The following is a 19795-nucleotide window of genomic DNA, read 5'->3' on the forward strand; positions in this document are numbered from 1 at the left end:
TTTAAACAGTTTCTGAATCACAATAGCTTCTGCTCATTTAGAGCCTTGCTGACTCATCCGGTCTGGGCCTGTCAGTAAGTCCACTTCCATTAACATCCGGAAGCCAAGTGAAAGGAACAAGATACTGTGTAAGTTTAGCACCCACTGATGGATTAACGGACAGACTGGCGCTGGGGTTGTCCATGAGTCACTAGTATCAATAAGTCAAAATTCACAATGTTTACATCTCATGCTGTAGTATAGTTGCCTTAAACCAACAATATCTTTCCAGGTGTGTTTCATTATCTAAAAAAAAAAATAAAATTGATTGAAACTTAGTTGTAGTAGTAATGGTTGAGGTTTTTTGTTCCAAGTTTTGTTCTGACGTGCAATTGCGTACTGTGAATACCTTGGAATTTACTGCTTAACTGTGTTAATTGGCAAACAATTAACACAAATGACAAACACCACCAGCACGTCTTCTATAGAGAAGGCTTTGGAGAAGAGGTTGTTGAGGTAGTTGAAAAGCTCCATGGTGGCAGGTCTCCAAGGGTGGATGAGATCCACTCTGATTTTCTCAAGGATGTCATGATGCGGGCCATCTGGGCATGCCTCCGCAAAATTGCATGGACATCTGGGGCAGGGCCTCTGGATTGATTGACCGGGATGGTTGTTCTGCTTTTTAAGAAGGGGGACCAGAGGTTGTGTTGCAGTTATAGAGGAATCACACTCCTCAGCCCTCATAGTAAGGTGTATGCAGGTGGGCTGGAGAAAAGAGTCCTATGATCCTTGCACCTCAGATTCAGGAGGACTAATCTGGGTCCTTTCCTGGCCGTGGGACACTGGACCAGCTCTTTACCCTCGCAAGCAACTTGGGCAGAGTTTATATAAATCAAGCAATGTCAGTAACTTTGGATCTGAACTGGACCACCTTAAGGAGGAATTTCAGACCATTTTTCTTGCAACTCAGACACATTGGATGTCTGTGAACGGTCAGGGCTCTGACCGGACCACCCCAAATGGCTGATTTTACTTATTGTGAAGCCATTCTTTTGGGGCGTAGCAACTTTTACTAAGTTTTAGCTAGCTTACAGCTACCCTGACATTAACTCGCAGGTCGTTGGTAAGACTGGGAATTCATTGTTCCCCTCAACAACCATCACGATCAAGCCCAGATCACCCCAATTAGTGTTTGTGGAAGGAAGTAGTCTACGGGTTCAGTTACTTTTTCCACCGGGTCTGTAAATATTTAATGTGTGTGTTCAGTGAAGACATGAAGAATAATAATTGTTTGTGCATTATCAGCTTAAACACACTGTGTTCGTGTAGTATTGTAACTGAGATGAAGATCATATATTTTAAGGCAAATTAATGCAGAAAACCATTTAGTTCCAAGAGATTTACATAACTTGCCAATGCATGCTTAGATTAACTTTCTTGTCCGATTAAAATGTCACTCTTTGTAAGACTACTGCTGTTCACAACACTAGTTAATCTATTTAAACCGCACTTGTTGAACCCAGAAGACTTTACGAATAACAAGTCACCATCCACAATGCAACAGTGGCTCCTTTCTTTCGATTTTTCTTTATCACCTCCCCTGGATATGATTGCATGATATATGGTTTGTGCTTCACTGATCCTAAAGGCCAAAAATGCAACAGTAAAGCATGTACACCGAAGGACAATTCACTGATTAAATAACATAAAGAAAGTAGGAATAAAAAGCCATATAGAAAGAAGAGGAGTGCACCTTAATGGGCCAAGATGGAAATGGATAAAAAGATTGTTTTGTATTCATGAGTGCAAGCATGTTTGTGTAATGTATGTGAAAGATTCAAATCACATGTAAGTATAATTAGCATTTATGTTGTGAGATATCTCATAACATGACATTTACCAACTCTTTATGTAGATGGCGTCCAGAGAAAACTACAAATGCTGTTGAATAAAAAACGTTATCAATAAGTTGCAGGGACATAAACTGACCGCTGATTTGATTATAAATAAGATTTCAAATCTTCTTTCATGTCAAAATTTTATTGTAAAGCTTATTTATAGTTTCAATCTAGAAGTCAGTTTATTTGCTTCCTTAGGTTTGAATTATTTTAGTTTCGTCAGATTTAAAAAACAAAAAACAAAAAAACAATTATTGTTAAATGACTATGTCACAGACAGACTCCATCCCTCTAAGATCCTGGTTAACAATGAGAACTATGTGCGAGGTGCTGATGGGGAGGTGGTTTCATAGTTCTTTCAGCAGAAACCGAGTTATAGAGATGGTAAATAAATAAAAACTTTAAGCCTCAACTCTCTTGAAGCTGATTCCAGATGCTCACTACAGCAGAATTGTGGGTGTGTATTTTTGTAAAAGATTGCATGAAATAGCTCCTGTTGCAGTCACTGTTAGACTCAGAAAAGAAGCTAAACTGCCACAAAGAGTCAAGTGTGGTCATTTAATTAGTGAAATGTGACATATCTGTGGAATTGTGATATTCCTAATGAACAGAGAGATGTCGTGGCATTAGATCTTTAAATACTAGCAGTGGGATTTCTTTTTTTGTCTGTAATGCTTTATTCTAATTTATAGTCAAGTCTGTTTTGACTTAATCGTTATATAGTGGATAATGATGATCCCTGTGGCTTAATGGTTGGTATGTTACATTACATTGCCATTTATATCTATGTTTGGCTGTAAAGTCACTGGCATCCAAACAATATTTTCCCACAGAAATTCAAGGCAAACCCTCTCATTTACTTGCACAAAATCTTACCCGTCCTTTGTTGACATGGCAACATTATTATTAAAAACAAGGCCCTTCACCTTATATTGGCTGGCCTCCGGGTCAAACAATCACACATTGTACTCACTGATCTTGTTTATAGTAATTTACCTGCCTAATGAAAATAGTTTATTGTTCAAATAAAGCAGAGGGATGTTAATAATATGGGCTATTAGAAGCCTGTGCTTGTGTGCAGCTTCTTTAAAATAATTACTTTTAAATGTTTCAAAGCTCATTATCCTCTCATTTTCTTCTTTTGGGTTTGCATGTATTTTCAAATTTTCCACTGTTGAGAAAAACTCTTTAAAAGACAGCTAATTACAGGAAAATCTGACAAATATTGTTTCAATTCAAATTAATTACAAAGTCCACATCTCAGTAATGTAATCAAACAATATCTTTGTCATCTCTTTTGGGTTGAGTTTAAAATGTACATTTAAAATTATGGTTAAAAAAAAAGAAATGACAGCCAGTGTCATGTTCTCTCCTTTTTGGTGTTAAAAGACGACTGGGTTCATGTCCATGCATCACTATTATGTTTTTTATTTAGTATGGACAGTTTAAAGTGCTTTTTAAATGTCGTGTTTGCCGTTTGTTACTACCTATTTTACGTGAGCTAATTGATTGCCATGGGACATATTTTTACCTTGAAATCAATGTGTTACCACTTCTTAAATCGTCACTGGTATTGAATATTGTTGTGCACCAATTTAAGAGATATGAAAGCAGCAAATTGCCTGTGACAGACTGCCAGGTGGGTTTTGGCACTGATGAGATCTCTGATGTCTGTTACTGATGTCCCTGAAAATTACAACACCAAACTGCATATTTTTGATTAAAAGAAGACAGTTCTCATAACAGACTCATAGTTTCTCCAATCTAATTTTTTTTTTTCCTTTTTGCAAGTTTACACCCATATGGTTGTTGTTTTCGTTTCCCTATCTGATGGAAGCAAATCAAAAACAGCTACAGTTATCATTAATCAGCATGGATACTCACTTTGTTATACTTATTGCTGTGGATGTGCATTGCAGACCAAGATGTATTTGAGCTGCGAGTGATTCTTGCTAAATACTGTGAAGTATTCTATTTTTCTTAACAGTGTGACCATTCCCAACATTATCCTTTATGATGTCTCAGGGTGGATTCATTCCTGGGGTTTAATAATGGATTTGGTTTGGGTCTCTGCAGCCCTTCAAATGAGAGACAGATATTTAGCTGCACCTGAGGGCCAGCAGAGACATATTACAACCTTTTGTGATTATGTGACCGCAGTAGACAAGGGAACGAGGGACCCGGCCTCATAATGTGCTCAGGTGTTCATATATCACGTATGTCACATGAATAATAGATTACAGCTCCAGGTTGTTCTTCTGTATAATTATTTATTTTTTTCTTTTCCCCGAATGTCTGTTTTCCTATAATGGAACTTAGACAATGCTATTTGTGTTGTTTGAATTTCAGAATATACTTGTATTTTTCATGAAATAATATGTTTAGTTTACTTTTCCCATACGTGGCACCCTTATCCGAACCATTGGTTTATTCATATACATTATAGTATCATTGTATGGTGCTGAAGCGCATGCTCAGTAATTTTCTGAAAGAATACAACAATTCAACTAACATGAAGCAAGCAGCAGTTGTATTCACTGATGCATTATTTTCAGTTGCAGTGTTATACATATTTAGCACAAACAGCTCCTTGCAACAATCACAGATCAGAATAAGTAAAAGGTTTTTATAACTGACTTCTGAAACGGTATTGAGCTACAGAGCTGTATGGCATTAACTTATAAAGGATGTTTTCTGTATAAATATAACCGTTGCCGACTTTCACTGAAAGCAACCCAATGAATTACATTTTCAAGGCTCGTGTAAGCCTTTTATATTATTCTTGATAAAGTACCATTTTTACATTCAGCTGTCATCGTTCCAACCAAGTCTTGTACTACATTCCAAGATTATATGCAACATTTTGTGTGTGTGTGTGTGTGTGTGTGTGTGTGCGCGCATGCATATCATCTTATTTCCTCATTCATTGCAGGTCTAATCACTAACAGCGTAGTGCAGCCCCGTTAGAAAAAGATCCACAAAATTTGACCTCTCCTACTTTTCATAACATAATGAGACTTTTAAATATCTCAGCCCCTTTCTACTAAAAGCCTCTCTGCAGTCATGGGAACCATGTTGCTTCCCCACTTAAATTGTTTGGATGCCTTTATTCTACCCCATGCTACTGTTTTAAACCATCTAGTAAATGTGCCACTGGAGAACTTCAGACTTCTAATTCTGATGTTATTGCAATAGACATTATTGCGGTCATTACCATAATCTCTTAAAATATGCTAGTAGTGAGAAGGACAATAATTTATATTACCACTTGTGAAAACTAAAAACATACAGTATACAGTACAGTATGTATCATCATGGATAGAATGGACTTATTAAATGCTTTTCTAAGATGATGATGATGATGATACTGTACATTTTATCTCTGAAAAAAACCCAGAACTGCATCGAAATAAATAAACAAAACAACTTTGTTATAATTTGTAGATATACAGCAATCAATCAGCTGGTGTGTGTGTGTGTGTGTGTGTGTGTGTGTGTGTGTGTGTGTGTGTGTGTGTGTGTGTGTGTGTGTGTGTGTGTGTGTGTGTGTGTGTGTGTGTGTGTGTGTGTGTGTGTGTGTGTGTGTGTGTGTGTGTGTGTGTGTGTGTGTGTGTGTGTATATATACAGCTGTGAGTACACCATGATGATGGAGTCCCTGGGGAGCATGTTGTCGAGATTTTTCCAGTCTGTGAGATACTGATTGATCTCTCTGAATTAGAATGCCTGTTCCATAGGGTACACCCATTGGTGACCATGTACATCTTACCTGACTCATGACTAATTGATCGGTGGCATGATCATCAGCCATACTGTCAGGCAAATTAGTTCTGGGTTTCGGTAATTTGTTCTAAATGGCTATTTCAATGCATGTGAGCAACTTATCAAGGAAGTAATCATCTGGTTAAAAAAAAGGGTCTATTTTAATACATGCATGTCTTTCAGCATTAATTAAAATGATTAGTTGTGTTCAGCATAAATAACAATATCTCAAAACGGATACCTGTTAGAGCTGAGCAATATACTGGTATTATATAATATATATCCACAAATCTTATAATTCTGATAAAATATATAAGTGTGGATATACTGTTTTTCTTTTAAAGCAATAATATTGTAGTGCAGGGGATACAATTCCCCCCAAAAAAGAAATGCTGACTTCTTAACTTCAGAGTTTCTTTTATTGAAATTACTAACTTTAGATAACCAGAAATATAAAGTAACAATTCACAATTCTGTTTCTGATATGAGCTAATTACTTGTTAATGAACAAGGATAATAAGGGTATGATGTTTTTTCTGTATCGTCCAGCCCTTATCACTATACCAGTGCATAACATGGTTATAAGTCTGAGATCTATAAAGAATTTGAACTCTGCAAACATGAAAACACTGAAACAAATTAAAATAATGATATTAATGATCAAGACTAATCAAAATTAAGAATTTGGTTCAGTTATTCTTAATCTTTCCAAACTTTGGTTGTCTTCAAATTATTGCTGCTGCCCCGCTGTTTTACGCTGGGTTGTTAATTAGCCTTTAATATTTGTCTTAAAAGCTAAATCATAGATGTTTATTCAAGCCATGTGCTTTTCTGTGCTTTTGGGATTATGTGGCATGAAAAACATGTTACATGAAAAAAAAAAGAAATAAACTATGGAAAGGAATCATTTAAAGGGGACCTATTATGGCATGTAATACCTATTTTAAACAGGCCTTGAATGTCTTAAAGACAAGCTTTTGATGGTTTTTGCTAAATAAATTAGAAATTCAGCCTCTGAGCCATGTCTTTATCTTCCCATTCTCTAACCTCATTATCTATGCAGGATTCTGAGTGGGTGGGGCTATGATAATGAGGCTCTGTGCTGATTGGCTGCCTGAATGACACGATACACCGCTACGAAAAAATGTCGGAAGCTCCGGCCGGCGGAGTTAGTTGTGGGCGTAGTTTCACGCATCGGAGGCCAACCTATGTAAATCGCTCCCGTCGACGGGAGCAGAATCTGAACGGCTCGTAGAAGCCACTTCACACTGGATGGATCATCCGGGCGGCTGTACAGACACTGCAGAATTTGGTTGCTTTCCTCCTTCTCTGAGTTGGCAGGCTGAGGGGGGACCACTTTATATATGTTAAAGCAAGAAAAAAACGTGTTTTTCATAATAGGTCCCCTTTAAAGTTGCACATTGACGTGACATGATGTATATCTGAGGAAATTTGAGGTTGTCGGAAAAAATTCTGTATCAGTTGAAACCACCCTGAGAAACAAATTTACTTTCCAACAAGCACAAGTACAACAGAAATACATTTGTTTTTACATAAAATATTTTGCCACATCAGTTTTGTTAAAGCACATACGCAATCCATTTAGTGATTTATTATGATTTAAATAGATTTTGTTTGAGTTTAGAGTGTTTTTATTAAGGAAACTATTAAACTCTAAGGTGCTATTTTTTGGCTCATTGATCTCCAAACTAATCGAGAAAATGTTTAGTATAAAACTAAGGTTTGAAAATAATCTAAGTTGAAGACAAGACTACAGACACCACCCACAAACAACATAATTTCTACTGCTGTTTTGAAAGATGTTGCCATGAATGGATATAAAGAGCTCACCACTGAGCTGGACACTTTGTTTTTATCCCACCTGTTAAACAAAGCCCTCTCAAAGGCAGAGTTGGCCAGGTTGTCCATTTCACTGTCTCTAACAGGTACATGTCAACCGTCCTGACAGACTCTCTGCCTCTTGCTTGGATAGTGCCAGAATGAGTGAATGGAGTTGTCAATCAAATAGAATTACCAACGTCTCCCTGCCATGTCAGGCATTGAAGAAACTTTTTGAATTTATAAATGCTTCATGAGGAACAATACTCAACATTCAACACACACAACCTGACAACCTGACAACCATAAGCAGACCTTATCCCTACTTTTATGTCAGCTCATCAATGCACACATATGGTAAACACAAAAGGAGTGACATGAATTTAAGATTTTACACACACACACACACACACACACACACACACACACACACACACACACACACACACACACACACACACACACACAATGTATACATGTGTGTGTGTATGTATGTATATATATATATATATATATATATATATATATATATATATATATATATATATATATATATTTTAATTTGTTTATTTCTAAGCTTCTAGAGTTAGTTGTGGCTTTGTTTACATTTTAAGGGTTAATCTATTGCTATAATTCATTCAAATTACAAAAAAGAAGAAAGAAAAACTTTTTACGACAAAATCTGACTGGTGACCAAGCCTCTCTTTAAAATGATGGCAATTGATGCAAGATTTTATTCCCTTTTTTACATTGTCATTAAAAAACGGCTACCCTCCAGAGGTCAGAGAGAACAGCCTGTTCCAAAGCTTTCTTTTTGTCTTATTTTTGTGCTGTTTAAAGCGCTGCTGCAGTTTAACAGCCCGTTTGAGCCTGGTGTCATCACCAGCAGCTGACAGTGAATCGTGAAACTTTTCCCTAGGCCTCTTGCTTAACAAAGCTTACCATTGTCTATGGCAAGCTGGTGGGGAAACATTGTGTTAGTCCACCTATTACTTACAGACATTTAAGGCTAGAGGAAAAAAGACATGTCTAAATGGGGTTTTTGCCAACATGGTCCTGTCCTGCTGTAAAGAACTGTATGTTGTAAGTTACAGCTTGTAACGTGTTGTTGTTGTTGTTCTGGTACAATCTGTCCAGCTGCTAGGCCTCTTGGTAAATTGATGTCTTTGCTTCTGTATGTTTTGTGTGTGTTGCTGCAGACTTCTAAGCGTGCTCTGCTGTAGTCTGGACACCTTCCTGCTGTTGGAGAGCCAGTATAACATCTGCTCCATGCTGCTGCAGAGTCAGAGGAAGAACGTTGTCGACCCAGAAACCCCTGACGGGTATGAAGTCAGTTACATAATTAATAAGCTAGTGTGAGGAAGTTATAACATTCTTTCATTCTTGTTCATTAATCAGATTTCTTTTTGTAATTTAAGTTTCATCTTTTACCTTTCTTGTTTAACCTATAAAAATCTACACTAGAAGTGACCTAATTTGAGATTTTAAAATGTGTCTTGAAATACTCACTGTTTGCCAGATAATGTGAAATGATTACGTTTTCATAGTTCTTGACATTTAAGTGTAACATTCTGTACGATTGTGAATATACTGTTGTTTTTTCTAACTACAAAACAAATCACAGTGATGGATGTTGAAAAGTGTTGAAAATCTAAAGAGAAAAGAAGAAATTGATATTGGTTTTGGCCATTTTATCGGGTTTTCAAAAAATACAACAAACTACCAATGTTGTATGTTTTATGGGACCCCCTTGAAAATGAGATGTTACATCTCAAGGGGCTATCCTTTAATAAATTCTACTTAAATTCTACCAGATATATCCACGGAGTACAAATATATATAGAGAGAGGGATATGTAACTTACTAAAAGTCTGTCAAGGAAGAAAAAACTTTGAGCAGTATGAAATGGTGAGCCTTACTGAAAAGGACAAACATATTTTCAAAGCTTTAAAAAAACCTTTAGCTTTTGATACATTCTCTTTTAAGTCCTCTGTAGTCCACAGCAGACTAAAGAAGTTCAGAAGTTGCAGTTGTTCAAAAAATTTTGTGAACAAAAAGCATTGTTCTCTTTAATACTCAATCAGTAAAGTTTTTATTATCATCATTATTTTTTTGCCTGTGTGTGCCTCATCCTGATATGACAGAACACTTTCAAAGTGAATCATAGCTCAGGATGAGAAATAGTTTTTTTGCCTTGCCACGAATAAAATGAAATAAAGCGGAAAGAAAGTGAAAAGGCAATTTCTGAAAGTGTAATGTAGTGGTAATGGCAGGCACCGCGCTGGCTATTGGTTATTAATGGAAATGGCCCCGAAATGCCCACTCACGTCGCGTGTGAGTGCCGGCTTAATTTCGAAGAATGATGACTTGCTTATTTATCCGCTCATCTCCTGCCCCTTCTTTCTCTCATATCCCTGCTATTATTATGGACAGGTATTTTTATTTTCTTTATACCTTGCTTTTTTTCTCCTCTGTTTGTGTATCACATTTTGTGGCAAGAGGGCTTTGGAAAGAACACTGCTGAAGAAAATAGACCTTTTTATTACCTATGTCAAGTCCAAATTGCTTCAGCTGCAAAATCTATCCTCCGACGCCGATGCCCTTCAATCCTGAAGAGGCACTGTAATTGCATATTCTTTTATCTTATCCAAAATTCTTCCAAAGAAAAAAAAAAAACCTTACTTAACTTTTCCTACTATGATAATACAGTTGTAGACTTGCAGATGCTTCATTCTCTGTGGAAAGGCTTACAGAGTTAAGAGACTGTACGAAATGGAAATTATGGTGCCATTCTAATTTCATTAGCCATCCAAAAAACATTTTAAAAAAGAAAGCGTATTATTGCAAAAACCGTTTTGTATAGTTATGTAAATGTCTCTTTTTCCTTTTCTTTATCTTTAATCAATTGTCGCAATCACAAGAGACACTAAAGTATGAACATTTCACTGAACCCACATTACAGACTGAGCCTACTTTCATTATTAACTTTTCTCATGTCTGTGTTTTGGAGGATGTATGTATGTTACCCAACTAACTAAGTGATGTCAGGCTACGTTCACACTGCAGTTCCCAAGTGACCCAAATCCGATTTTTTGCTCATATGTGACTCAGATCCGATTTGTTTATGACAGTGTGAACAGCACAAGTCACATGGAATCTGATCTTTTCAAATCAGATTCAGGTCACTTCCATATGTGGTTCTAAATCGGATACAGGTCTGATGTTTTGCAATGCGACCGCAGTGTGAACAGCCAGGTCGGAATTAATGCGACTTTGACGTCACACGCAGAGCCCCGAGCCGCGGGGGACGGCGGGGGTCCCTCCGGGCCGCCTCCGCCTCCGCCTCTCCTCCTCCTCTCCTCCGCCTCTCCTCCTCTTCCTCTCCTCCGCCTCTCCTCCTCTTCCTCTCCTCCGCCTCTCCTCCGCGCTCAACTTTTTCACCTACGACCTCAGATCAGACGAGACAACCCGCTGATTTTAAGCATTACTAAATAAAGAAGCTGAGGATTCAAATCAGCGAAGCGGTCGTGGTCGCATAACCTGCCCGTTTTACAACGAGCTGGACCGTGTGTTAGGTGATAAACCCAGCTGAACGCCGGAGAGCAGAGCTGACACTCCGGGGAGCGGAGCTGGAGCCCTGCTATAGCGGGACTGTTTTCTTCATCCCGCTCCCGCTGCATTTGCGCCCGCAGTGTTTACATCCACTCCCGCCCGCTCCCGCAAAACTCTGAGAATTCATGCCCGCACAATGATAAAGATGCAAGAGAAACGTCCTTGACAAATCTATCTGATTTAATGTTAACATGATAATTGTGGAGCTTGATGGATAATTGGCAGTTCACAGGCACCTGACCGAAAGTTGGATGCAAATCCATCATTGTCATCATCACACGCCTCTGCGCATGCGGGTCAGTTCAGGGCCGCGATGCGTTCACACTCGAGTCGGATATAGGACACATTTTAAAAGATAATGTGAACAGCCACACAAAAAAATCGGATATGGGACAAAATCGGAATTGGGCATTAAGGACTGCAGTGTGAACGTAGCCTAAGGCTACGTTCACACTGTAGCCTAAGGCTACGTTCACACTGCAGTCCTTAATGCTCAATTCCGATTTTTTCCCATATCCGATTTTTTTGTGTGGCTGTTCACATTATCTTTTAAAATGTGTCCTATATCCGACTCGAGTGTGAACGCATCGCGGCCCTGAACTGACCCGCATGCGCAGAAGCGTGTGATGATGACAATGATGGATTTGCATCCAACAGGTGCCTGAACTGCCAATTATCCATCAAGCTCCACAATTATCATGTTAACATTAAATCAGATAGATTTGTCAAGGACGTTTCTCTTGCATCTCTATCATTGTGCGGGCATGAATTCTCAGAGTTTTGCGGGAGTGGGCGGGAGCAGATGTAAACACTGCGGGCGCGGGCGGGAGCGGAACACACACGTTGCGGGTGCGGGCGGTAATGGTCAGAAATGCAGCGGGAGCGGGATGAAGAAAACAGTCCCGCTATAGCAGGGCTCTAGCTCCGCTCCCCGGAGTGTCAGCTCTGCTCTCCGGCGTTCAGCTGGGTATATCACCTAACACACGGTCCAGCTCGTTGTAAAACGGGCAGGTTATGCGACCACGACCGCTTCGCTGATTTGAATCCTTAGCTTCTTTATTTAGTAATGCTTAAATTCAGCCGGTTGTCTCGTCTGATCTGAGGTGAGCGGTGGGGAGGGGAGGAGGAGATCGCGGGGGCGGCCCGGAGCGACCCCCGCCGTCTCCCGTGTCTCCCCCGCGGCTCGGAGCTCTGCGTGTGACGTCAAAGTCGCATTAATTCCGACCTGGCTGTTCACACTGAGGTCGCATTGCAAAACATCAGACCTGTATCACATTTAGAACCACATATGGAAGCGACCTGAATCTGATTTGAAAAGATCAGATTCCATGTGACTTGTGCTGTTCACACTGTCATAAACAAATCGGATCTGAGTCACATAAGAGCAAAAAATCGGATTTGGGCCACTTGGGAACTGCAGTGTGAACGTAGCCTAAGATCGTTCTTTTTTGCGTCTCAGGGTGATCATCATAGACAGTCTGTCGGTGGAGAGGAATCATGTGCTGGTTCGTGCGAGTGTTGTGGGAGGCCCATCTGAGAGGAGGCTTCCATCTCGAGTCCTGCAAGAGGTCAGCTCTGTTTTACTTTTCATCAGTGATGATCTCAGAGAAGCTGTTTCTTATCATCAACTTAGGAAGAGAAATTAGGCCATTTACTTGGCCATCGTACTTGAAAGATTATTTATAAGTGGAAAACATTCAAGATAGTTGCCAATCCTCCCAGCAGTGGATGTTTCCAACAAGTTTTCCCTAAGGCCAGCCGCTTTAAGAAATTTCAAAACCTTCCTAATTAATCATGCACTACGTGTGACAAATGTGTATTGCGGAAGCGAAGATTCTACCTCACAATGACTGAAAAGAAGAGATGGAAGAGAACCGTAAACCTGGTTAGTTGCAGGGATATACAACTAGATACAATAGTGTATATATAATACAATATATGAATTCAATCTTTAATTATCGTAGTTCCTGGAAGTTTAAGTTGTTTTTCTTTTGTTTTTTTTTTTACACAAAAGGATTATGAGTAATTCAAGGCAAGGCAAGTTTATTTGTATAGCAAATTTCAGCAGCAAGGCAATTCAAGGTGTGAAATAGGGTACAAGGTGCAAAATACTCACACACCTTGAGTGCGTGAGTATTTTCAGTCCCGTACTTCCAATCTGGTTACATTCAAAGAGGCTGCTTGTGGGTCCATTTTGTTTGGAAATACAGGAGTTGGACTGAACTGTATTGAAACGTGTGCATCTTGTTTTGGACATTTCTAGATTTGGACATGTATAATGTTGTAGCATTTTTGGTGGTTTTTAATTAACATTATGCAGATAAAAATATTCTCAGCTGAATGTTGTGACAGCCTATATAATTTACATCAGATCAAGCTCGTAATGAGAGTCCCGACTACTGTGGCCAACTCCTCAGAAAGGAAAAAAGCTGTTGGTTGTCCTTAAAGTCACTAGAAATCCCCAAATGATGTCATTGACTAATCTGCATAATTCACAATTTGATTGTAATTGTAATGGATGCTGTCAGTGTGAGCAGTAGAGTCGCAGGAAAGATGAAAATTGAGCAAAAAACATCCTAAAGAAGTTTGGAACTACAAATTAATTTTCTTTTGTTGTTATTGTTTTAAAAACGTTTTTTTTTAATCTTTAAATTCCAACCTTTCTGCGTTATTCCGACTATAGACCAGTGCAGTGCCATGGAATGATTATCATCATAATAAAACTACCAATGATTATATATTTATAATTATGAACTCATTGACGCTGAGCCAGTGCATGATCAGCAATGGCTGTTCAGATACGTGATTCATTTGCAGTCTGGATGCAGAGAAGTGAATGTCTCCTGCTGTGACTGCAGCTGACAGTAGGTGTTGGCGGACCGGGCTGCCTCAGAGCACTTTGTTGCTGGGGAGGGGCCCACAGCAGCACCAGCTGCTCTCTGAGAAGAGTGAGAACAATAAAAGCCTTCAAGTTATTCTACAAATGTGTCAATAACAGTTGCTAAATTGGTTGAAAGTTGCTTTTTGAAAAGAAGTTGCTAGAGGGGTCTGAAAATTCACTAAATATAGCGACAGTCACCTAGTTGGCAAAAAGGCCCGAGACGAGTCTTCCTTTTTCTGTTCATACACAAGAGAGTAGTCATGAACTGTATCATGGATAAGTGCTAGCGCCACAAGGTTGGTGTGTGAATTAGGTGAGTTATTATGCACTAATTTAGACCATAAACTGTATAAAACAATGGACAAAGCATTTGGTCATGTGACCCATTGGTTTCTGACGACCAGTTTTGAAGCCTGATTATCTTCGTACAGGGCACTGCCATGTTGCTAAGCAAGTCGATGGGAACACACCCACTGCATGTCAATTAAAGTTAGCATTGCTCCCAGCTCCTTCAGCCAAACCAGGTCGAAATATATCTGCAGAGCTGCTATCAGGCATTTACAGTGGGATACACTGTTTAACATGTTGACTTGATTGGTAAAATAAAATATAACTGTCGCATTTGGCCGACGAGAAACAAGAACTGGCTGGTTGCAGTGGTGTGGTACAAACTAATTCACCCCCCTCAGAGTTGTCATGGGTGTGAAATCAAAGGACTGAGACCAAAATGTTATATTGAACCAGGCTGTAAATATGCTCTAACGATGGAGATTTTGACATGGGAGTCAATGGAGACTGACTCGTTTATGCAGCCATCTCTAGGAACTGCAACAAATCTTAGTTCCGCATTAGCCTCAACCCGAAAGTTAGATTGTTGGTCCTCGATTTAGACCATAAAGTGTAAAAACCAATGGATGAAGCATTGAATCTGGTGACTCACTGGTTTTGGAGTAGTTGATTTGAAGCCTCTTTCTTCACACTGAGTGCAGCCAATGCTGCCTGGGAAGCTGACAGAAACACGCGCACTGTGTGTCAATCAAACCAGCTTCTTCAGCCGATCGCCACCTAAAAAGCGGCAGAGCTGCCAGCAGACGTTAACGGCGCTTTTCAACAAGTACCTCCTCAGCCCGACTCGACTCGCCTTACCTCTTCTCGACTCGACTCAACTTGCCCTCGTATCTTTTCCATACCTGGATCAGAAGTAGGCGGGGTTGGAGCGAAGCTGCTGTGACGTACTCGATTGTGTGACACAAACGAAGAAGTAGGACGCCAAAGACGGAGAACATGGATAAGTTGATATATCTGCTGCTTGCTCTGTGGCTTGTATTTAATATAAAATTAAAACAATGGAGGGAGACAAGGCTTCAAGCCACGATTTGCTCTTGAAATGATGTCACATCCTAACTCAGACATGGCGTGTAGTGTGATGACGTCTGCAGATACAGCCCAACTCAGCCCGCTTAGAACCTTGGCAGAGTAGTTACAGAAAAAGTGTCTACTCGGCACGTTAGACCCCTAGTGGAAAGGTGCCAAGGCAAGGCGAGTTGAGGCGGGCTGAGTATGTACTAGTTGTAAAGCGCCATAAATGTACTGCTTTATATACACTCTTCCAACATGACATTTACCCTCTTCAGAGTTACCATGAGTATGAAAACAAATAATTGTCACCAAAACGTTTTTTTGAAGCAGGCTGTATATATGTTTCTATGTCTCAAGCAGCCAGTCGGGGAACTGCAACAAAATTATCCTGCATGACACTTAACCCAGAAGTTAGATGGTTGCCACTTGATTTGGACTTAAAAACATAGACTGTAAAAATATTGGACGAAGCATTATTCCCATGACCCATAGGTTTCTGAAGAGCGATTTTGAGGCGTCATTTCTTTGTACTCTGTGCAGCTATGACTACCAGCTCCTTCAGTCGATCCCCGCCAAAATAGCTGCAGATCTGTTGGCAGATTTTTTACAGTGGAATATCCCGTTTCACATCTTAATTTGATGGAGAAACCAGAAATATACTGCTCTTTACCCTGCCTAATCACTAGGTCGGCTAAACGAAGCATCGTAACTAATGTTTCATCCATTGTTTACAGTCTGATTGTTACCATTGTTGTGAGGTTCAGTCGAGCTCACATCACTTTTGTTTCACAACTTTAAGCCAGGCCAGCACTGCTGTATGAAGAACTGTCATAGCTGGAGTTACTGAAACAAGAGTGACAATGTGGGAAATATGCTGGATAGCAAGATAGAATTGTTATTTAAAAAAAGACCACTTGAGATTGTGTTTGTGTAGACTGTACGTACATCTAGAAGTTCCCATCACCGTATCCTGATTGTGACTTTCTAGGCTAAAGGATTAGATTTTTCCACTAATTGGTTTTAGAACTATAAAAAGTATTAATTAAAAGGGGAGATGTGTACGTATCTCTATCCCTCCTTTCACTATTCTTGATTAACCCAAACTCAGCATTGCGTCTGGTCCCGATCCAAACACAGATCCATCCATCTCATCCTGGTGATTCCATCACGGATGAAAAGAGGCTTACTGATTACCAACAGTGCCTTGCTTGTTATTTGAAGCCTGCAGCCTTATTTACTCAGCATGGTATGAGATTGCTATCAATTATTTAGGTGTTGTTTACGCTGAACCCAAAACAAGAAATAATTTATGCTTAGGTCAAGGAAATTACCCAAAAGAGATCTCCAAAGCGGAGAGTGTAAATTAGTTTAGTGAGTGTTTCCTATAGAGATCCCTTTTATCTTTTTTCTGTTAAATTTGTGTGAATGTTCCCACTCCTGGTGAGAGGTGAAGTGAAAATAATTGTAGTGTTAAAACAGAGGTTATCCTTGACATTCCAGACTGTTTTTGTCATTGTAATCATATTTCCTCAAATAATGAAACACTTAAACTCCGGGAACCAAACCATTTTTAAGAAGTAGACCTACCGTATATTTTAATCCCTATTGTTATTGCCATAACTTTTATAACCAATTTATATATGTGGGAATCAGTGATTGCATATACTTATCAAATTAAGCTTATGCAGTGCATGGATTTCTTGTATCCCAGGAAAGTAAATGCATAAATTGAACAAGCTAACAACTAGCCACTAGATTTTGAACACATTTAAACATGCATATCTAAACAGGGCTGCAGAGTGCATCCATAATTATTCATAGCCTTTCAACAATAGCTTTCACTAAGCCACCTACTCAATACACAGGCCAATCTCCTACCTTGCTTTATCTTCTTTTTTATAAGTGGTTCTCTCTCATGGTAATTCCATGCAAATATTCTGTAAAACTGAATTTGAAAACTGTAATAGTCTTTCCCATTGCTGCAGGGAAGTTTTCATCCACTCGCGAGGAAAGGCAATTTTTCATTCTCAAAAGCACTTTATTGTGAAAGATATACATGCATTACATATGTAAGTGCTTGAGAGTTGATAACTCAAATGGCACAAGTGTGGGGTAATGTCACTCTGACAAATGATCCAGGACAACAAAATGTTAGCAGTACCATCATTTCACTCAGTAGTGTCATGTGAATCCTTGCAGATCTGTATGGAATAAGGTGTCCTGAAGCTTAGACTCTGAGGAATCAAATCCTAGTACCAGGTCTGTCACATCCCCTGGATGTAGGACTTCCAAATTCTTTACACAAATGATTTATTCACAACCTTACATCTATCCTGTACATTTCGACATAAGAAATTAAGAAATCGACCGCAGCCCTCTGGTTAACAGTCATTACTATTTACTATTCACATCTGCTGACTGTGTTGAGAGACAATGGGAAATTTCCATTTAAACGCGTTCTGAAAATGACAAGTTATGTTAATCCTGTCATGTTGGTTATAGAATCACTAGAAGATCTCAGAAGTTGCATAAGGGTTGTATTCATCAATCAGGGACTTGCCACAATAGTTACTTTTTTAATATCATTGGAGAATCACATAATCAAATACTAGACAACACAATGAAAAGCCTTGCTTTAGATTTCTCTTATCATTCAAGTCATTTTGGCGAGTCACATACTGAACTGCTTCAGAAGTGCTTCTTTTAAATTGACATCATCATAATAATGATTGGCTGTGTTATAAATACATGAATAAATCCAGTTAAAAAACAAGAAAGGAAGAAAAAGCTAATGGCATATGAAATATTGTTTCAAGCACCACCATCAGAAAATTATAGTATGATACAGTATATCGAAATACAAACAATTGCTAACGCTCCAGCATAATGATACAGTAGTAACCCAGAAAACAACCATAGTAGGTCTGTAATCAGTGCAGTTTAAACTGGAATAAAAGGAAGTGATCCAGATGAAATGAGTCACGTACATAATAAAAGGGCTTCCAGTATTACTCACCACAGCTTGTATTTTTGTGACATTTTGAGCTTTCGCTTCTTTCATGTTGATCCAGGGAGAACATCCTTACCCCTGGCCGATGTTCTCATGCTACCCTCTACCACACTGTTACTTTTTGGACCCACCGAAGAGCCACAATGACCCACAAAGTAAGAACAACATTGTGATTGAGTTTCCAATATTAAATTTACTTCTTCTACTGTACTTCAACTCTTTTTTTTTTTAATTCCTGATGTACAGACCAGGAGCTCAACGTATTCCTGGCTTCAACAACAGACCCAAAGAGTGAGGAGAGCTGGTTAGAGATCTGCCGGAGACAGTACTGCAAAGCCATGACATCAAAACAGAACACTCCATCTGGAGAGGGTAAGTTACTGAATTATCTATTTGTTACATAGTTATAATAAAGCTTATATATTAAACATTTACTAGGGTGGTTGTGTTGAATTGTAGCAGGAGATCAGTTTGTAACTGTGCTTACATAAAACTTTTGAGCAAATTTGAACCAAACATTGGAAACTCCTCAGCAATTGACCTAATACAGCCCAAGTCTTTGGTTGGAAAAAAAAGTAGATAAAAGTATGAGTCTAGGGGAAGTTTTACATGCCATAATGAACAGCAGAAAACTAAATGTTGAAGAAAAGACAGAACTGTACTCGCCTTATAATGAAGAAAAATTGAGGAATATAGTCAGCATTGACTTTTGTCTTGGTAGTTTGTAATAATTTTTTTTAATGTTTAAAATATTACTCCGATAAACAAACATAAAGGACTATAAACTTGCAGGCACTCAGGTTGTGGTGGTAAACTAAACAGTAATGGTTCTGATCAGAAAGGTTGACCCCCGTTACACCAGAATATTTGGGAAGTTTGTTTTGACTTGCCAGATGTGTAGCTTTTTCTTTGTGAAACTAAACTGAACTAAAGCCACCAGCCTCGTTGCTGAATCACTCTATATTTTTCCCGGCATTGGGAATCATATTTTGTCCTTACGCGCTTTGCTAGTCTTCTGTTTTCATCACTGCTTTAAAACATTCACACACATGCCCATGGAAGCAAAAACATGCAAATTGATATGATATTCAGCAGCCCACCTGGATGTCCATACACACCATGCGTAAAACTAAATGAGTCAGCTTTCAGTTTCTTACCTGTGGCCAATGAAATATATGAATGTTTTAGCCATTATATTTTAGTGATACTAAAAATGCAAAATGCATCCCATTTATGGTAATCCATTTCCTCTTTATTAAACTTTCTGAACTCTTCTGTATTAATGCAGGTGCACGACGCACTTCTTCCAACCAAGACTGTGCGAATCTGAAGTCCATGTTTCTCTTTCAGAGTGCTTCATCAGTGCCATTGACAGCCACTTTGAAATTGCACCTATTCCTATATTCCGAGTGTAGGAGTAAATAGCTGTGATTCAAGAAAGACAAAAATATATTCAA

At 38.9% G+C, this 19795-nt stretch overlaps 1 protein-coding gene across 3 annotated transcripts in view; it reads left to right on the plus strand.

The window, feature by feature from the left end:
• tbc1d32 (TBC1 domain family, member 32) overlaps window positions 1–19795 on the plus strand; it is a 96884-nt gene that overhangs the window by 23476 nt on the left and 53613 nt on the right. For all 3 annotated transcript variants that reach the window (XM_061707040.1, XM_061707042.1, XM_061707041.1), the window contains exons 24-27: window positions 8676–8798; window positions 12548–12656; window positions 18400–18493; window positions 18585–18710. In XM_061707040.1, coding sequence (XP_061563024.1) covers window positions 8676–8798; window positions 12548–12656; window positions 18400–18493; window positions 18585–18710 — 452 coding nt within the window. The remainder of the gene's footprint in view (window positions 1–8675; window positions 8799–12547; window positions 12657–18399; window positions 18494–18584; window positions 18711–19795) is intronic.

Source organism: Cololabis saira, chromosome 18 (assembly GCF_033807715.1).
Source record: "Cololabis saira isolate AMF1-May2022 chromosome 18, fColSai1.1, whole genome shotgun sequence".
In the NCBI taxonomy this organism is placed as follows: Eukaryota; Metazoa; Chordata; class Actinopteri; order Beloniformes; family Belonidae; genus Cololabis; species Cololabis saira.